The 19,938-nt window shown below is 48.1% G+C and overlaps 2 protein-coding genes across 16 annotated transcripts in view; both read left to right on the top strand.

Annotated features, from left to right (window-relative positions):
- Positions 1-2,180: 2,180 nt before the first annotated feature.
- Pus1 (pseudouridine synthase 1) lies at positions 2,181-10,622 on the top strand. 3 transcript variants are annotated; one of them, XM_051176413.1, is made up of 6 exons: positions 2,181-2,321; positions 2,976-3,186; positions 5,503-5,640; positions 7,663-7,765; positions 9,110-9,801; positions 10,307-10,622. In XM_051176413.1, the coding sequence occupies exons 2-6, from the start codon at positions 2,986-2,988 to the stop codon at positions 10,352-10,354; spliced, it is 1,182 nt and encodes a 393-aa protein (XP_051032370.1). In that variant the 5' UTR covers positions 2,181-2,321; positions 2,976-2,985; the 3' UTR covers positions 10,355-10,622. The 3 variants fall into 3 exon arrangements, with proteins under 3 accessions (XP_051032370.1, XP_051032369.1, XP_051032371.1); XM_051176412.1 differs by lacking the exon at positions 2,181-2,321 and adding an exon at positions 2,404-2,632; XM_051176414.1 differs by lacking the exons at positions 2,181-2,321; positions 5,503-5,640 and adding an exon at positions 2,404-2,632.
- Positions 10,623-16,374: 5,752 nt separating this feature from the next.
- Positions 16,375-19,938, top strand: part of Ep400 (E1A binding protein p400) — a 98,271-nt gene continuing 94,707 nt past the window's right edge. For 12 of the 13 annotated variants that reach the window (XM_051176410.1, XM_051176406.1, XM_051176408.1 and 9 more), the window contains exon 1: positions 16,375-16,512. The gene's annotated coding sequence lies outside the window, so the exon portion shown is untranslated. Of the gene's footprint in view, positions 16,513-16,885; positions 16,978-19,938 lie in introns of those variants that run through there. The other variant, XM_051176399.1, reaches the window with a different exon arrangement.

Below are 19,938 nucleotides of genomic sequence, written 5' to 3'. Positions count from 1 at the left end.
ACAGCACACAATTTGGTGAAAATTATTCTGTACATAATTATTTCAATCCTATGCACACAACAAAGCATACATAAATCTCCTTGAGGAAAAAACCAAGCTAAATACAGACTGGACACAACTACACCAAAACTCTTGGTAAAGTCCATAAAGGTATGTTCCATCGATTGAGCAAAACAGGTTTATAAATTAACAGAGAAAAACAAATCTATGGTACAGGTCTGGGGGAAGGTCCTGTGTCGGAGAAGTCTCTAGCCACACATATAGCACAAAGGTCACTGAGCTTTCTGGGCTGAAAACAGGTTTTGCATTCCTTCTGTGAAGGAACAACCTGGTGCTTCTAACATTCTGGGCTCCCCTAGTGCTCATCTGTGAACACAAAGACCTCCTACACCCAGGGACCTCTATAATTGCTTCCCTGGTATGCTCATATCAAAGGGTGACACCCTACCTAAACGGCAGAGACAGCAAGGGTTTCTGTAGCAAGATGGGTTGAAGAGACACTGGGGCGGCCAAGCAGGACTTCCTTTGGGGGCCCTTCCTCAATACATGAGACCAGGGCAGGGTGAGCTACCTGGAAGTTTCAGCGTAGGAAGCTACCTCTTCCTGTTAGCCATTCTTCCCCAGGTCCCCTGACTGCCCCACACAGCCCAGTGGGCTCCCACTTTAGCAGTGGTCACAGCCAAGTCCTTTGGCTTTGTTTTTTACTTTTTTTTTTAAAATTTATTTTCAAGACAGGGTTTCTCTGTATTGTTTTGGAGCCTGTCTGTAGAACAGGCTGGCCTCCAACTCACAGAGATTGGCCTGCCTCTGCTTCTCGAGTGCTGGGACTAAAAGCGTGAGCCACCAACACCTGGCTCATTTTTTTTTTTTTTTTTTTTTTTTTTTTTTTACCGTTTTCTATTATGGGGCATCCCTGTGGTTTCTCTAATGTCAAACTCTGGTTGTGACCCTGCTGGTCCCTCCCACTCTATCTGTAGGAAGGCGCAGGAGCTGAGGAGAGTCTACTACACTGTGCCACACTGGTGTCCCAGGACCTTCACACTGGTCCCTCATCACCTGGAATATGTTTTACCCCTGTATACACATGGCTCCCTGTACCATTTCAAGAAGCAGTGGTCATCTGGTTGGAGATGTCCAGCCCATATCTCTGTGTGTGGCTTTTTTAAAAAAAGATTTATTTATTATTCTGTCTGCATGTATCCTTCCAGGCCACAAGAGGGCACTAGGTCTCGTCACAGACAGTTCTGAGCCATCCTATGGTTGCTGGGAGTTGAACTCATGACTTCTGGAAGAGCAGCTAGATTCTTAACCACTAAGCCATCTCTCCAGCCCTCCGGTGGCTTTATATGTCTGATGAAGCCAGCACTTAGGAGGCTGAGGCAGGAGGGTTGTCATAAGTTTGGGGACAGGTGGGTATGGTGGTGCATACTTTTAATTCTTGCATTTGGGGGCAGATTATATATACACACACACCCTCCTCTCCAGATGGTTTCTCTGTTTAACAGCCCTAGCTGTCGTGGAACTTGCTTTGTAGATCAGGCTGGCCTGGAACTAACAGAAATCCATCTGCTTCTGCCTCCCGAGTGTCGAGATCAAAGGCGTGCACCACCACCGCCCGGCTTTATTTCTCTCTCTCTCTTTCTCTCTCTCTCTCTCTCTCTCTCTCTCTCTCTCTCTCTCTCTCTCTCGTATGTATGTATGTATGTATGTATGTATGTATGTATGCATGCATGTATGTGTGAGTTCCAGGCTGGTCAGGGCTACATAATAAGACTGTCTTAAAGAAAAAGGAAATGAATCTGGATGTAGACACCTGGCTAGGTCCTATTTATGTGACCCAGGATCAGAACCTGTGCCCAGCTTCATCAGTAACGATATCCACATCTTCATGCCATTAAACACATCAGTGTCTGGCAACTGCAGCATTTTCTGGAAAGGACAAATGCTGACATGCTTGATGGTCGGCATACCGCAGAACCAGTGGTGGAAACTGCAAGAGCAGCTGTGACCTCCCAATCCATGCCTGGGTTATCTGGGCATTAGCAGTCAATGCCTGGTGATTGGCTCCTTGGTGCATTCCTAACCTGCACATTTTAGTGAAGTGGTTTCACTTTTCAAGACACAGCAGCGGCCAGCCTCCTACTTCTTTGGAGAGCAGCAAGCATCAAGGATAGCTTGGATCCTGGTTGGGAAGCCCCACCCACTGGGTCCACCCCACTAGGCGCGTCCCAGAAAGACTTTTTGTCCGCCTTCGGCCGCCTTCCAACGCTTGCCCGCTTCCGCCTTCGTCCACGTGGTCGGCTCCGGGGGTCCGCGGCGCCGTGAGTGGGGCCGGCGGGACGTTCCTCGCTTCGCACGCGCGCCGGCTGCGCGGTCTCTAGGGCGGAGGGCGGAGGGCAAGGGGCTGTGGGGGTGACAGGTCAGCCTCAGGATCGGGAGCGCCGCAGGGGCCGGAGCTAAGAATTCAGGAAGACAGGGCAGGGGTGTCCCGGGTGCAGAGTTCGGCAGGGATTCCCTGAGGTCGAGGGTCGCCGCCCGTCACCCTGCCGCGCATGGGCTACCCCCGCCTGTGGGCCGCGCTGCTGAGAGCCTGGGGACGGTGGACGGCGTGCCCTGGTCCGCGCGTGCCCGGGTAAAGACCCCGCGACCGGCGCCTCTGCCCCGAGTTCCCACTGCTGCCCTGCCTGCCTGCCTGTGCATGCTTATCTGTGTCTTTGCTCTGCCTCCCACTGCCCTGAGCTGCCTGCCTCTGGCTGGGGCACTGCCTGCTTGTGTCCAGCTGAGCCTCCAACTCCATCCCCGAGTTGCCACTGTTTGTCCACCCCAGCCACTCTTGTCATTGATGAACGGGACTGGGTTGCCATTAGGCCAGGTCTTCAGAGACCCTTGAGGGCAGGCAGAGCTGGGGCCTCCCATCAGGCTCTGTTGTGGTATCCTTTTTTAACACCTTGGTCACTCGTGTCTGTTTTTCTCAGCCTGCCCCCTATGGCTGGAAACAAGGTGCCACCAGCGCTGGCCTCACACCAACAAGACAGGAAGGTCCGAGGTGGCTGGGTCTGGGAGGAGACGCAGCATCCTCCCAAGAGGGTCAAGGGCGGTGAGGATGAAGAGGCTCCACGCAAGCTGCCAAAGCGCAAAATTGTGCTGCTCATAGCCTACTCCGGCAAGGGCTACCACGGCATGCAGGTGAGGAGGGCTGCGCCTAGACAGCACCTACCTGGGTCAGACCCTGGTTCCCTGATATTACTCAGAGCAAGGCCGTCCCCGGAAATAGCAAACACTGTGAGAGTCCTCCATACGAGACTTGGGTAGTTGTCTTCCACTATGGATAGGCCCGCTCTGTGGCCCGATTCACGTGACCTTGGGAGCTGTGAGTCTTAACCATCAGAATGGCACCTGCACAGTATCCAGGTTTGCTGATGCTGAGAGTGGACACTGGAGATCCTGTATCCTGAGGGGCAGATGAACTCTGCTGAAGAGCACTAGGGGCTCTGGGGCAAGCTGGCACCCAGATTGTCTCTAACCCACAAACTTGACCTTCTGAAAGGGGCGCTGACCAGCGTGGGAAGAATCTTGTTTCTTCTTGTCACCTCTGCTGTTAACACTGTTCCTATTTCTAACTTTTTTTTTTTTGTTGTTGTTGTTGTTTTTTTTTCCGAGACAGGGTTTCTCAGTATTTCTTTGGAGCCTGTCCTGGAACTAGCTGTGTAGACCAGGCTGGCCTTGAACTCACAGAGATTCACCTGTGGGGTTAAAGGCATGTGCTGCCGCACCAGGGTTTAAAACAGATTTTAATCTTTATCTTTATTTTGTATCTGTGGGTGTTTGTTTTCCCTGCTTGTGTGCTATATGCATGCACTACCTTCAGAGGCCAGAAGAGGGTGTAGGATCCCCTGGGACTGGAGTGACAGGCAGCTGCTATCTGGGCGCTGAGAATCAAACCCAGTCCTCTGGAAGAGCAGCTAGTGCTCTTAACCACGGAGCTATAGCTCTGATCCCGTTCCTCAATTTTTAAACCATGCTGGATGATGGTGGTGCACAACATTAATCCCAGTCAGGGTTATGCAGAAAAAAAAGAAAAGAGGCAGGTGGTGGTGGCACCCGCCTTTAATCCCAGCACTTGCTTGGCAGAGGCAGGCTGAGCTCTGGGGATTCAAGGCCAGTCTGGTCTACAAATCCGAATTCCAGGACAGCCAGGGCTGTTTATAGAGAAACTCTCTTGGAAAACAAAGCAAAACAAAACCCACTAACAACAAAACACCTCAATCTTGAACCAAAGGATGGGATTCATTGCTGTGATCATGTCCAGCCAAGACAGTGGCTCCAAAAAATGTCTGACCAGACATGATAGTAATTTTAAGAATGAATGATAAGCGGTGCCACAGTCGTCATGTTCTGTTTTACTTAAAAAAAAAAAAAAAATCATAGGCTGACTGGGATGGATGGTGACACATGGCCTGTCACCCAGGCGTTCAGGAAGTTGGTGTGGGAGGATTGCAGGTTCAAAGATATCTGGGCTACAGGGTCAGACCTTGTCCCTCTCCAGTTTACAAAAAAAAAAAAAAAAAAAAAAAAAAAAATCTGTCTATCTGTCTATATCTGTCTGTCTATATCTGTATATGGGCTTCACAGTGAAATCCATTTTCTGAGAGTGGACAGTACTGGTGACTTCATGCTGTTATGCTGCTTTTCATCTGGTGTAGACTATGACATTGTTGAGAACACACAGTGTTCACTGCTCCTGGGGAGACCGACTGGTTTGCTCTCTGGAGGGCAGTTCTGATTATGGGAAGTTTTTGTTTTTTAAGATTTGTTTATTATGTATACAGTGTTCTGCCTGCATGCTGGGAGAGGGCACCGGATCTCATTACAGGTGGTTGTGAGCCACCATGTGGTTCCTGAGAATTGAACTCATGACCTCTTGAAGAGCAAACAGTGCTCTTAACCTCTGAGCCTTCTCTCCAGCCCTGGACTATTTTTTTACTGTAGGCTGTCTGAAGAATTTTGTGCCTTCCCAGTAAGATCCTGTTTGCCTCAGTTTCCCCGATAGGGAAATGGCAAAGGTGCCCGGCTCACAGTGCCGAGTGAGGGTTGTGGTCGCTTCTCTGTCACAACCTTTTTATGTGATTTGCTAAGTGTCTTTGACTTCATGGTGCGTTTTGGGGTAGATTTCAGTAGCAAAGAGGACAGATCTTGGAAAGATGTTCTCACCCAGGGGGATTGGCTGAGGTGCTCATGGGCCTATTTCCCTTGGGGAAGGTTTTCTCCTTGAACCACGGATCCAGTCTGTTTTGGGGATTGGTAGGATGTATCTGATATGTCTGAGCTTGTGCTGTCCCATACGCCCTGGACCATGGTTAGCGCAGGCTGAGAGGCACAGCATGAGAGCTGGTTCCGGAAGTGATGCTCAGCTTCCTGACATTCGTACGTTCCCGAGGGCTCATGAAAACAGGATGTCCATTTTTTTTTTTTTTTTTTTTTTTTTTTTTTTTTTTTCTTTAGAGGAATCTGGGGTCCTCTCAGTTCAGGACCATTGAAGATGATTTGGTATCTGCCCTAGTCCGGGCAGGGTGTATCCCTGAAAACCATGGTACAGACATGAGGAAGATGTCCTTCCAGCGGTGTGCTCGCACAGACAAGGTATGTGCCCCGTCCCGCTTGCCTGCAGCTTTCACTTGCCCTGTTGCCCCAGTGTCCGCCTGTCAGAAGGGATCCTAGCCGGGGGTTATGCCTGATGAGGCATGGTGACAATTTTGATAATAGTGACAGGGTTTGTGTTCTGTCTTACTTAGAGAAATACAAACTAAACATAGGTTGGCTGAATTGGTGGTGCTTGCCTATCATGACAGGATTTGAGGGCGAGAAAAGAAAACTTTCGTTTTGTTGTAGGGAGGGCCAGGGGCACAGACTTGATAAGCTGGTGCTGGGTCCCAGGTGGGCTGCAGAAGACTCTTGCCTTCACTGGCCCTTGCTGTCTTTGGACAGCTCTGTCCCGGGCCAGAGGCAGCAAGTGGCACATCTTTGTCTTAAATAGCCACCCCTCCCTCAAAGTCGATATGGTTATTAGTGTGACTGCACTTATGTGGATTCCCCCCCCATTTTGGTTTTGATTTTTTTTTTTTTTTAAATCTGAAACAACAAAAGAGATGATTATTGGGCTGGAGAGAGGATTTAGCATTTAAGAGCACTCAGTGTTCTCCCAGAGTACTAGAATTTGGTTCCTAGCACCCACCTTAGGCCGCTTACACCTCCCATAACTCCAGCTCCAGGGTAGAGACCAACACAGGCTGGTTTGGTTCTAAACAAGGCAGGTCTCACAGGCTGTCTTTGGGATTGTGATGGGTGGTGATGGAAGTTCTAACTCCAGGAGAAACAAATTATGAACAGTAGCCTGTAGTGCAACAATGTATGACAGTGTCCTCGGCTTCTGGCATTTCTTATACCTGTTCCCATGGCCTCTGGGGACCTCTGTGACTGTGATTTCTGATAGAGCTAGGTAAGGTTAATCCTAACAGTCTGTATCATTTATCTGCAAAGCCAAGATGTGTTCATTGCAACATACAGTCAGTGTGAGCATCTACTAGTGGGACATGTCTGTACCCCCACCCACACCCTATGTGGGTACTAAAACTTTTTATTATTGTTGTTGTGAGTATGGATGTGCACATGTGGAAGCATGGACAACTTTTGAGTAGTCATTTCTAGCATGGGCTCTGGGGATCAGGTCATCAGACTTGCATGGCATGTGTTATCACTACTCAGCCGTCTCTCCTGCCCCAGGTGAGGGGTCTTTGACAACATTGTGTACCCACATGATAAGCATGTCGTCGCAGTAGATCATCCCACAGAAGGGGCTGCATGTAGCTGATGGCCTAGCTTTTGTACTCCAAATCTCAAGGTCAGATACTGCTGATGTCTCTGATTGGCTTGGCTGTCTACCCTGGAACCAATTCCTGGTTGATGGTAGTACTTGGGGGCACACCCTGAGAGGCTCCATCACATTCCCAGGCCTGGGACATAGATAGAAACACCTGGCTGGGCCTAGGTCTCTATGATTGGATTGACCTCCAGAGGGACCTGCTGTGTGTAGATGGAGATGATAGGGCTTGAAAGCACTTATGTGTTCCGTAGCACAGCCAGGCCATACATACATAATATGTATGTAATATGTATATATACATAACATACGTACATATATATGGTCCCAGAGGTTGTGAGGGTAACGCAGTAGGATTTCAAGGCCAAAGATAGCCTACGCTACAGAGTTCAAGGCCTTATAGCAGGATTCTGTCAAAAACACCAGAAGAACACTAGATCTATTTATGCACACTTGTCATCCCTGCAGAGGAGGAGGGGTTGTGGGAAGACTGTTGCAAGTTTGAGGTCAGCTTGGTGTACATAGTGAGTTACAGGCCAGCTAGGGTTACGTAGGGAGACACCCTTTCCCCAAAGCACCCCCAAACACAAATAACAACAAGAGCAAGAACAGTGAGATTAGATGGTGTTGTAACTGCTTGTTGCCTGTGCAGGACCAGACCGGGGTGCTGCTGTCTGAGCTGTAGTACTGGCTGCTGCTTTTGCCTCAGGATCAGGGCATAAGGGTGTGCTGGAGGACAAGCCCCCCCCCCCCCCCAACCCACCTCTCCTCTGCTTTCTTTGCAGGGTGTGTCTGCAGCTGGGCAGGTAGTATCCCTAAAGGTGTGGCTAATTGATGACATTCTGGACAAGATCAACAGCCACCTTCCCTCCAACATTCGGATTCTGGGTAAGCTTCCCTCCCTGTGCACACAGCTGACCGGGAGAGGCCCGCCTCATATGGACACAGGCTGTGCTTGCTCTGCCACTTGTGGCCAAACCCTTTGGAAAGGAAGTGGAGAACTTTGCCTGTCCTCAGCAGGGGGTGGGGTGCTGTGAATGCTCAGTGCTACTCCCTCAGGGTTATCTAGTTGAGTTCACAGCTCCTTTCTTATAAAATGATGGTTGTGAACGTGTAGGCAGACGGTTAAAATCAAGGCCAGGCCGTGCTCTTTTGTAACAGGACTGGCAAATGGACATTTAGAACCTGGAGCCTTATGCTCGTTCCAAGGCACATTTCCAGCCCTGTTTAACTACTTTAAAAAAATATATATTTATTTCATTTCACATGCATTGGTGCTTTGCCTGCATGTATGTCTGTGTGAGAGTATTAGATCCCCTGGAACTGGAGATACACACAGCTGTGATCTGACGATTGGGTGAACCCAAGTCCTCTGCAAGAACAGCCAGTGCTCTTAACTATTGAGCCATCTCTCCAGCCCTGGCTGCCTTTAACTTCTTTAATTTAATTTGTTTGTTTGTTTTGTTTTGAGACAGGGTTCCTCTTTGTAACAGCCCTAGCTGGCCTCAAACTCACAGAGATCTGCCTGCCTCTGCCTCCCTAGTGCTGAGATTAAAGGAGAGTACCACTACCTCCCAGCTCTTTTTGTTTCTTGAAACAGAGTCTCACTATGTAGCCTTGGCTATCCTGGAATTCACTATATAGACCAGGCTGGCCATTGTACTCAGCCAAGGTATATTTTTTTAATCGTTAGAGAATTTCTTACATGCATATAAAATGTTTTGACCAAACACCCCCCCCCCCACACACACACACACTTACTGCTGCTTGTATGTGCGTTGGTGTAGGGCCATCTACTGAAGCACGGGTAACCTTTCAGGGGCTGTACAATGAAGAAAACCAACCTTCTTTGCCCAGCAGCCCTAAGTTGCCAATATCTCCTCGGCTAGGGGTGAGAACCTCCAGTTTTGCCCAGTAGTTAGCGTTTTTTCTTGTATTAAAATCTGCTGCAATGTCTGTGGAAAGACTTAGAATTTTAGGTCCTAGCTTCCGCCTTCAGGTGGCTGGTCAAAAGCTGCTGCAGAGCTTATAACTCCAGTCCTAGCAGACCCTTAGGTTTTTGTCATTTGGGTTTATTTCATTCTGGGTTTCAGCGCTGTATGGATTCTGAGTTCCGAGTCAGAACCGGGTACCTGTCCTGGGCAAGTGGTGCCAGAATCATATCATGCTGTCAGGATGTCCCACCTTGGAAGTGTTCCCACTCATCTGGGTTTCTTACATGCCGCCCTCTAGGACTGAAGAGGGTCACTGGCGGGTTCAACTCCAAGAACAAGTGTGATGCCAGAACCTACTGCTACATGCTACCCACCTTTGCCTTTGCTCACAAAGACAGAGACGTACAGGACGAGAGTTACCGCTTGAGTGCGGAGACCCTGCAGCAGGTCAACCGGCTTCTGGCCTGCTACAAGGGCACCCATAACTTCCACAACTTCACCTCACAGAAGGGGCCAAGAGAGCCCAGTGCACGGCGCTACATTCTGGAGATGTACTGTGAAGAGCCCTTTGTACGAGAGGGCCTGGAGTTTGCTGTGATCAAGGTGAAGGGCCAGAGCTTCATGATGCACCAGATCCGGAAGATGGTTGGCCTGGTGGTGGCCATTGTGAAGGGCTATGCCCCTGAGAGCGTGCTGGAGCGCAGCTGGGGCGAGGAGAAGGTGGATGTACCCAAGGCTCCGGGGCTTGGCCTAGTCCTGGAGAGGGTGCACTTTGAGAAGTACAATCAGCGTTTTGGTGGTGATGGGCTGCATGAACCCCTGGACTGGGCGCAGGAGGAAGGGAAGGTGGCTGCTTTCAAGGAGCAACACATCTATCCTACCATTGTCAGCACTGAGCGGGATGAGCGGTCCATGGCCCAGTGGCTTAGCACTCTGCCTATCCACAACTTCAGCGCCACTGCACTGGGGGCGGCCGGCACGGGTGCCAAGGTAAGGAGCCTGGTCTGTAGGGTGCACATGTATACATGCTGGGGCTGGGCGGGCTGGGCAGACACTTTCTCTTCAGCCCCAGTTGTAGACAGCAAGTTGAGTCCCAGAGAATTCCCAAAATCACAGCCCCTGGAGGAATGGGGGTTATGTGGTCACTGGGCTATCTCCTGCTCCTGCCCCACCCTGTGACCTCAGCTGTGTGCTGAGGCAGTTGTTGACTTACAATAGCTCAGCTGTCTCTTGGCTAAGGCTTGCTCATGGGCTGGTATTGGGCTGAAGCTGCTGAGTAGTCTGTGTGGTCTCCATTAAAGGTGTAGGCTGCGTGCAGTCTGTTCCTGTGCCTCCGGTGGCCTTCCTCTACTACTGCTTAGCTCAAGCACTTGGCACTGTGCCCAGGACTCCATTGTCTCTCCCGCCCACGCCCATCCATGCCCCTCGCATGGGAGTGCTTACAAGTTGGGCCTCACTCTCACAGTCATTTTCTTGTCTGTCCCCCATCCTACAGGTCCCCAGTTCCCTGGAGGGCAGTGAAGGGGACGGAGACAGTGACTGAAACAACAGCTGCTGGACGCTGCTGTGAGGGTTGAGGCTGGAGTCTGCACTTGCCTGTCTCTTGGGACAGAGAAGCCAAGAATTCTGGGGCCAGCTTGTGGATATAGCCTGGCTTCATAACCTCAGGATATTAAATTCTCATCCCAGGAATCAGCTGCCTCTTTCAGCCTGTGCATTGTGTATATATACCTTAGCATGAGTGGACACTTTTTTTTTTTTTTTTAAAAAAAGAAGTGATTTTTCCTATTAAATATGTTTTGCTTAGCGAATTATTCTTTTCCTGTTTTCCTTTTTTGGTTGTGAGATGGGTGGGGACACTGCTGTGCTAGGGACAGCTGAAGGGCGTAACGGGTCAGCATGGGGGTGTGATTGACAGGGCAGGCAGTTGATGTAGGTGAGTGTAGTGGTATGTCTTGCCACGAGCAGTATATTCACAATTGCTACCTGTATCCCCTTTCTTCTATCCTGGCCTGTTCTTTGTGTCCAGTCCCATTTTCTTTGATGTGGCTACCTTGGTAATGTGAGCTCTTGGCTGAGATGTCAAGCGACGTATTCTTGGACTACGGAGAGACCCCAAAGTGGGGTGCTTCCATGCCCTGGTGTTCCTCACCTCTTTTTGGGGTGTCCTTCCTTAAACTGCATGAGTGCTCATGTCCCTCGGCAGGTGGCGGCTCCCACCGGAGCTGGGAAGTGGAACTTTGGCTTTTCCGTTCTCTGCCCTCAGGACACTCTTCTGGAAGGTCCAACATAAATTTGGAAGCCTGACTTCCACCTACCTGTGCAGAGCTTGGGTTTGGAGCTTACCCCTCCTCACTGCACACCCACTGCCACTAACTACCTCAGCAGAGACTCGGCATGCTCCACTCAGCCCAGTGTATTCCTCCCAGAACCTCCTTTGCCATTTATGAGTGAGTCATGCTCAAAATTTCTAACACATTCAGCCCTTAGACCTGCACAGATGTCTTCATCCCACAACCTGAGTTTTTGTTTGTTCAGAATGCCAAGCAAGGGGACTGGTGAGAGGAGACTTCTTGACAGCTAAGATTACTTTGCTTGCAGAGGACTTGGGTTTGATTTCCAGCACCTATGTATATGGTGGCTCACAACTATCTGTAACTCCGGTTCCAGAGGATCCAACAGGCATGCAAGAAGACAAAAGGTTTATATACAAGAAGTAAAATAGAAAGTTAAAAAAAATTTTTTTTTTTTTTTAAATTTATTTTAGGGCTTGGTGAGATGGCTCAGCAGTTACAAGTTCCTGCCATTCTTGCTGAGGACTCATGTTCAATTCCCAGCACCCCTAGTGGGCAGCTTATATCTGCCTATAACTCTAGCTCTAGAGGATTCAGCTCCCTTTTCTGGTCTCTGAGGGCACTGCATTCATGTACACATACCCACACATAAGGCACACATGCACACCTAATTAAACATAAAACCTTGACATTAAAGAGTGGAAACCTCAGCTGGGCGGTGGTGGCACATAGCTTTAATCCCAGCAGTCAGGAGGGAGGTAGAGGCAGGCTTATCTCTGTGAATTTGAGGCCAGCTTGTAAGGAGTATGGTTTTTCTGCCTGCCGCCTGGTCTTGTCCTGCCGCTGCACCAGCCCCAAATAACACACAGAGACTTTGTATTAGATATTATACTGTTGTCCAGTTACTACTTTCTTATCGGCTAGCTCTGTCTTAAGTATTAACCCATTTGTGTTAATCTATGTATGTCCACGTGGTCTTCTTACCGGGAGCCGGCTGCTGCATACTGCTCTCTCCAGACCCTCCATCTTGACTCCTCCTTACTACTTCCTATTTCCTCCTTGTTTCCTAGTCCCTCCTATCTTCCTTTCCTATTGGCCAACAGTGCTTTATTATTAACCAGTATGAGAAACATATACAGAATGACATCTCCCATCATCTCCTCTTTTCTGTCTAAATAAAAAGGGTTTTAACCTTAACATAGCAAAATATATTATACAACAGTTATCAAGTAAGAATCACAGTTAACAATATTTAGTCCATTAACATTTAGCAAGATTTCAAGAAAATATTTCATCATCTATTCTATCTTTGTGTGTCTAAAGTCTAAGTAACTTATCTTTAATCCTAACTAATGAAAACTATAATCATTACTATCTGTCTTCAACTCCTTCAAAGACCACAGAAGGATAGTATATAAACTCTAGAAATGACAGAAACAACTCACTGCCTGGTCACCTGAAGTTCTTTTGTAATCTTCCATCTTCAGCCCATAGGCCATAGTGTGTCTGACAGACTCTCCAGTAAAGCAGAAAACTTTATACTGTCTTCTTGTATTGGCAGTTTGTCAGTCACTTTTCTCTGTGTCCTGCATACTGTCTCGAAGACTCTTCCATGAAGCAGGATCTCTGTAGCAATGTCCATCTTGAATCAGCAGTCACTTTTCTGTGGGTCCTGCATGTCCACTTTATACAGCATAAAGTCAAACAGTCCAGACAAGAGCAGTACCTTGTCCAAATGGCTAGTCTTGCCATATTGGAAGTAAACTCCATAATGAGTTTCTTCAATGTCCATCTTCCTTTCTTACATAGGTGGTGTTACCAGGAGCATTTATGTCTCATTGTCAAGTAAAACCCTAAACCATTTTAAATGCCATATTCTGTAGGTCTTTGAAAGGTTTGAAGAATTCCTATCTATCTTAAATACATCTCTGTGTATCTTGAAAACCCTAACTAAACTCTAAGCTTTGACTATCATAGGTAATTATCTATAATCTGTACTACATTATACATTACATTTCTAAATGAGCTATACAAACAAGAGGAGAAATATACATATGACAAAATTGACCTTAAATTGTATCAATAAATGAAAATCCATTCCAAAACAAAGTATTCATATCTATACCATAATCCCCTTTTTACCTTTAAAAAGATATTGGTTGTGATCCTTAACCATTTATAACCAAGTCCATTTAAATGAAGCCAAACATTTATAAACAATATTTGGGAATTTGGGCGTCGTTCTTTCCAAACTACTTCCTGCTGACAGGGGGCGCTGTCGTGGGGATCCTAAGAAGATGGCTGTAGTCTGCAAGGCTGCCTCGTTCAAGCTGTTTTGAATGTTGGATCACCAGGAACACTGTTTCAGGGGGTCTGGCTTGATCAAACCACATTAGTCTGGAAGGAATCCACAGCTTTTTATTTCCTGTTGAAACAAAAATAGAAATCCTTTTCCCCAGTAACTTGTCCTTGAACTTAAATTTTGGAGTCAAAGCATTTTTAAAATATATAAATTGAATTAATCCAGCAGTATTTCCTTCAACAGTTGTTGTTTCCTCAGCAGACAAATGATATAAAGACAATATAATGCCATACAGTAACCAGATTCTCTCTGAGCTTTTCATCTTTATGTGGCTTTATTATTACTCTGTTTCTTTTACTTTTTATTTTTTGAGACAGAGTTTCTCTGTGTAACTCTTATCTGTCCTGGAATTCACTCTGCATACCAGGTTTACTTTGAAATCACAGAGATCTGCTTGCTTCTGTCTCCCAAGTGCTGGGATTAAAGGTGTGTGCCACCACACCCAGTTCCTCTTTGTCTCTTAAAAACCATTTTATTTTTTTTTTTCTCCCAAACCTACATATATTTTAAAACACTGTAAACCTTTAGAGGTTTTTCTTAATATGAATCTGTCTTTACTGTAAATCTTTTTCTGGTCATGAGTCTTTATCTGTTAAACAACAACATTGTTAAAATGAAAGTCTTTGTTGTTTCTGCCGCAGTTATCAAAGATGGCGGCTGCTATTTTACCGCCAGCACTGAAAGCTGCGCTCACTGCCTTGGTCTGCATGCTGCCGGCTTGGAGATGTGGTCACTGCCATTGCCATCTCTCATACACACCAATAAATTGTTAGCAGAGTTTCTTAAAAGACGTGTGGCTTTTTGTCCCTTATGATGAGTCAGGAACCTTCCCTTAAAGGAGTCGTGCGAATATCTGCTTGTCTCTCGCAAAGCAGAGTTTAACCGAGAAAAATGCTGCTACCAAGAAACCTTGATTGTCTCTGTTCTTTTGTTTGTAAAACCCTTTTTTAAGCTTTTGTTAAATTTTAAGTGGAAGTCCTTACTAGCCACGTGGGCGCCATTTGTAACGAGTATGGTTTTTCTGCCTGCCGCCGCCCGGTCTTGTCCTGCCACCAGCTTGGTCTATAAAGTGAGTTCCAGGACAGCCAGGACTATTACACAGAGAAACTCTGTCTGAAAAAAACAAAACAAACCAACAAAAACCCAACAACAAAAAATAAAATCTTCAATCCCAGCATTTGGGAGACAGAGGCAGGCAGATCTCTGTGAGTCCGAGGCCAGCCTGGTCTACAGAGTGAGTTCCAGAACAGCCAGGGTTGAAACACTGTCTGGAAAAAAGGTGTGTGTGTGTGTACAAGTAGTCTGGAAAAAAGGTGTGTGTGTGTGTGTGTGTGTGTGTGTGTGTGTGTGTGTACAAGTAGGCTCCCTGATGTGGGTGCTACAAACCTAACTGGTTTTCTGCAAGAGCAGTAGTGCTCAGTCCCTCTTGATTTTTGTCTTTGTTTTTAAATTAATCTTATTTATTTGTGTATGTGTATGTCATCTGTATCCAGAAGAAAGTGCCAGATTTTCTGGAGCTAATTACAAATGGTTGTGGATCACCTGATGTGGATTCTGGGAACTGAATTCAGGACCTCCTGAAGAACCCCAAATGCTCTTAATGGCTAAACCATCTTTCCAGCTGCCCCAACTACCTTGTTGGGTTTTTAAAGAAATTATTTGACTGTTTCATTTGTGTATATTTTAATCACATTCACCTTCCTTTTCCCTTATCTCCTACACCTTCCTTTGGACATTTCTTCCTAACACATTTCCTTCCTGTTTTTGAGAGATAGAGTCTCATATAGTGCAGGACAGCATCGAACATGCTGTGTGTGTGTCCTTCAGGCTCTTAAGTGCTGCCTCGTACTAACACTGCAGTGGTTCTCAACCTTCCCAACTGCAATCCTTTTATACAGTTCCCCATGTTGTGACCCCCCAACCATAAAATTTTGTTGCTACTTTATAATTGTAATTTTGCTACTGTTATGAATCATAAATTTTTTTGTTTATTGAGACAGGTTTTCTCTGTGTAGCTTTGGAGCCTATCGGGCACTCACTCTGTAGATCAGGCTGGCCTCGAACTCACAGAGATCTGCCTGCCTGTGCACACGCCCCCCCCCCCCCGCGTCCCCCACTCCGCCCCCAGCACTGGGACTAAAGGCGTGCATCATCACTGCCGGGCGAATCATAAATATTTGATATACAAAATATCTTATGTGGACTCTAAAGGGTTGACCCACAAGTTAAGATTCACTGGATTATCAGCTTGTGCCACCATGCTTGGCCAGCTAATTTTCTTTTTAAAGATGTTACACAGAGAAACACTGTCTAAAACAAACAGACAGACAGACAAACAGACAAACTAACAAGTCTCTCTGCAGTCCAGCTTGACCCCAGACTTGCACAGCAATCCTACCTCAGCTTGGTTGCAGTTTTCACTTGAATTTCTCTGATGCAGGAAGGCAAGGCTGCTATCCAGAGGACGGGGTCAGGTCCGGGAGCTTTTCCTAACCAGATTCAGGTGCACAGACAGCGTGAGTCTCCAGGTTGCCAATGCAGGGAAACGTCAGGCTTGTACTGTCGAGGCCACGCCCCGAGTTTGCCCGAACTTCCCCGAGCATTGAGGCTCCGCCTCGTACTGATGAGGCCACGCCCCAAGCTTGCCCGGACGTTTCCGAACCTTGAGGCTCTGCTTTGTACTGATGACGCCACGCCCCGAGTTTGTCCGAACTTCCCCGAGCCTTGAGGCGACTCTGACGTAGTCCTCAGCTCCCCGGATCCCGCCCCGGGCGGCGCGCCTACACATGGCTCCGGCTGGCCCTCGGCCCTCGCCTCCGCCAGCTGGGAGCATTTTTAACTTCAGGCGACCTCGCGCGGCTGTGGCCGGCGTTGCAGAACGTGCACCGTTAGTCCCTCGTCGCTTGCCGTAGCCCCGGCGCGGCTGCTTCCTGCGCCCGTGGACCCGGATGCGCCGAGCGGCTGCGGCGCGCTCGAGCCTCCCGTCTGTCCGGACGCGGCGGAGCGCGGCTCGAGGTGTAGGGTGACCGGAGCGGCGACAGCGGGGTGAGAGGCCGGGGCTGGTAGGCAGCTGGCGGCGGTGGCGTGCCGGGCGGTCGCCTTCAGCGGCGCTGCTTGCCCGCGTCGCGTCAGGCCCAGGCCGCGGCGGCGCTTTGTCGTGGGCGGGCGAGCGGGCGGGCGGGGCCGAGGGGCCGGGCGGCGCGGAGAGGGGCCGGTGGCCGGGTTTGGCGCGTGGTCGGTCCGGCCTCGGCCTCTGGAAGGCCCTTCCCTCGTCTGCACGCCCGCGAGCCGCGTTCTCGGCCGGCGCGCGGCCGCCGGTTCCGAGCCGTCGGGAAGGCGGGGCTCTTAACGCCCGCGGCGCCGTTGGTCGGCGGTGGGTGAGCGGCTTCCTTCGCGGCGTTGAGCTGGGAGCTGAGGAGGTGGAGCGGGAAGGACGCCGGGGACCCGGGAGCTCCCCGGGCCGGGGCCCCGAGGTGCACACCGTCAGCCTCCGAGCCGCTGTCTCCGCAGGTCTGTCCCCAAGTCTAGCATCAGGGAGCCCCGAGACTTGGAATTGGGGGGGGGTTACGCTCACTCATTCCTCGGCTGGATGTTTGCGTTCTGTGTGTTCTGGGATTTTTATTTATTTATTTTTTACGTGTGACAAGGACGGTTCTCGTTTTGTTTCGGATTTTGTTTTTAAAGACAGGGTTATCACCTTGTGGCCCTGGCTGGCCTTTTAATGTGCTATTTAGACCAGGCTGGCCTTGAGCTCGCAAGGATCCGTGTTTCTTGTACGTTGTTTTGTGTGTGATATCTGTATACTATGAATGACCAGGAAAGGCAAACTACATGTTAACTTTAAAATCTTTGTCTACTTATTTAGGTTTAGGTTTTTCTGAGACAAAGACTCAGGAAGTCCGAGTCAGTCTGTGTGGAACTCGCCAAATATCCCTTGCTGGCCTGTACTTTCCTTTTCTTTCCTTGACAAGGTTTCTCTGTGGCTTTGGAGCCTATCCTGGAACTAGCTCTTGAGGCCTGGAACTCACTGAGATCCGCCTGCCTCTGCCTCCCAAGTGCTGAGATTAAAGGCACACACCACCAACGCCCAGCTTGTCCTGTAATTTTTAGTAATAACAGCTGTCTCAGCCAGGATACTGGGGGTTAGGTGTTAAGTCATTACACCTGGCTGTTTTATTTACTTGTTTTTCAGATGAAACTTACTTTGTGTCCCAGGCTGGCCTGGGCTCAGGTTATCTTCATACCTCAGTCCGTCCCTCCCTCCTTCCCTCTCTCTCTCCCTCCCTTCCTCTTCTCTCCCTCATCCTCTCTCCCCCTCTCCTTTCCCCTTTCTCTTCCCTTCTCTTTCCGAGACAGGGTTTCTCTGTATCTTTGGAGCCTGTCTGGAACTCGCTTTATAGACCAGGATGGCTTCCAATGCACAGAGATTCACCTGCCTCTGCCTCCCTAGTGCTGGAATTAAAGGTGTACTTGGGCCACCACCGGTCACCACTGCCCCGGCTCCTACCTCACTCTCTTGTTTAGTTGGGAGTGCTGATGCACACTGCCCAGTCCATTTCCCCCTCCCTGCCCCCTTTACATTTTTTTTTTTTTTTTTTTTTTTTTTAAAGACATGGTTTTACTGAGTAGTTCTGGGCTGGCCTGGAACAGGTGCCCCTGGAATTTACAGAGATCCACCTGTTTCTGTCACCTGACTAATAAAGGATTAAAGTAAACTCCACCATTGCCTCTCCACCCCCAGTGTTTTAAACTCAGTCTGATACCAAAAGTGCCTTTATTGTCCCTCGGTCAGTTCTTCTAATTTGGTTGGGATTATGTAGTGAAACTGTGTCTTAAACTGTGGAGGTAGCTTGACCACTGGACTATACGGTAGCTGCCTTGTGATATTGCTGGTACCGTTATTCCTGTGAGGCATTTGCTGGTGTTGTGACTTCTGTGTTGGGTTGTTCTTTGTGGCTCACTCATGGCGTAACATTCTTCAGTTGTTTTCTGGCCACCTTATCCACACCTACAATAGTAACCTTTTCTTGGCTTAGTGCTACCCTCCAGTTGACCCTCTCAGTTCTCAGCTACACCCGGGTGCTTCCAGTCACCATTTCCTTATTTCTCTGTGCAGCAAGTTTTCTTGGGCTTTTGTCATCTCCCCTCATCTGATTAGGCTCCACTGTTTCTGAAGTCTTTGTTCTGGTTGTTCATGAAAAACCTTTTTTAAAAACAGTTTTATGTATTTGTGTGTGTGTTCGTGTACATGTCTTCTGTGTGTGAGTGACTGTACAGACGAGGGTGTCTGATCCTCTGGTGGTTGTGAGCTACCCAGTATGGCTGCTGGAATTCAAACGCTGGTCCTCTGGAAGAGCAGCATGTACTCTCGACTCCTGGCTGTCTCTTCAAACCTTTTTTATTTTATTGTATAGGTGTTTTGCCTACCTGTATATCTCTGTACCACTTGATTACCTGATTCCCATAGAGATCAGAAGAAGGAACCAGATACTTTGGAACTGGAGTTACAGAGGATTTTTAGTCATCATGTGGGTGATGGGAATTGAACCTAGGTCTTCTGTAGGAGCAGCCAGTGCGCTGAACTGCTCTCCAGCTCCTCCTGTTCATGAGCTTTTTGAGACTGTTAAAAAGCACACAAGTAAAAGCATTGCCTTTTTTTATTTTTTGGTCTCTTAGCCATGGCTGCCCTTGAACACTTTGTAGACCTGTCTGGGCTTGAACTTGTGACCCTCCTGCCTTTTGTCTTCTGAGTGCTTCTGTTACAGGTGTGTGTCATCATGCTTGGCTGAAAGCATCATTTTTAATATGTTTAATTTCTCTGAATTTATATGGTACTGGGGATCAAATCCTATTTATGCTAAGGAAGCACATAACCCTTATGATTCTTAAACATTTAGTGTTTTTAACATCCTTAGGTAGAGGTAACTAGTTTTTGGTATCTGTCAAGTGACTTATATGGGAATGGAACGGGTTCTTGGTTATCAGTTCTCAGCGAGTGAAGGCAAACTACATTTGTGAGAGTTTTGAAATATGCAGGTACTTTGTGGGAGGAGGAGTGGAGTAGTTTTGTGTGGCTAGACCTCAGTGATTGGGTGACACAAAGCCTTTTAGTCTGGCTGCCACTGCTCTGCTTCTAGGGCTTGATCCCGTCTGGCTCCTGGCTCTCACTGAGTTGTCTTCATGTATGACAGAGACCAGTCATACCAATACTGGTCATACTATCTGCTAACCCCTAAAAACCTGCTCTGTATGGGACAGTAGCTTCATAGTGAGACCATGTCTCAGAGAAAATAAATAAAAGAGTTTAAACTAAGTTAAAATGTATCACTGGGACACCTAAATTTAAGTCATAGTTAGATGTGGTTTCATTCCTGTTAAAGTGGTAGTTAACAAAAAGACATAACATGGTGATGATGATGTAGAAAAGGGACCCAGAATGGGAGAACCTCAAAAACTAAAAAATGGGACTAC

The sequence above is a fragment of the Phodopus roborovskii genome, unplaced genomic scaffold (assembly GCF_943737965.1).
Source record: "Phodopus roborovskii unplaced genomic scaffold, PHOROB, whole genome shotgun sequence".
In the NCBI taxonomy this organism is placed as follows: Eukaryota; Metazoa; Chordata; class Mammalia; order Rodentia; family Cricetidae; genus Phodopus; species Phodopus roborovskii.
This window is presented reverse-complemented; position numbering and strand designations above follow the sequence as displayed.

What these genes read in the sequence shown, in the direction of transcription:
- Pus1 (XM_051176412.1), top strand. Translation starts at nt 2,553, where the DNA reads ATGGGCTACCCCCGCCTGTGGGCCGCGCTGCTGAGAGCCTGGGGACGG. An exon ending in CCTGGTCCGCGCGTGCCCGG is followed by an intron (nt 2,633 to 2,975) that starts GTAAAGACCCCG and finishes TGTTTTTCTCAG; the next exon opens with CCTGCCCCCTATGGCTGGAA. An exon ending in CGGCCGGCACGGGTGCCAAG is followed by an intron (nt 9,802 to 10,306) that starts GTAAGGAGCCTG and finishes CCCATCCTACAG; the next exon opens with GTCCCCAGTTCCCTGGAGGG.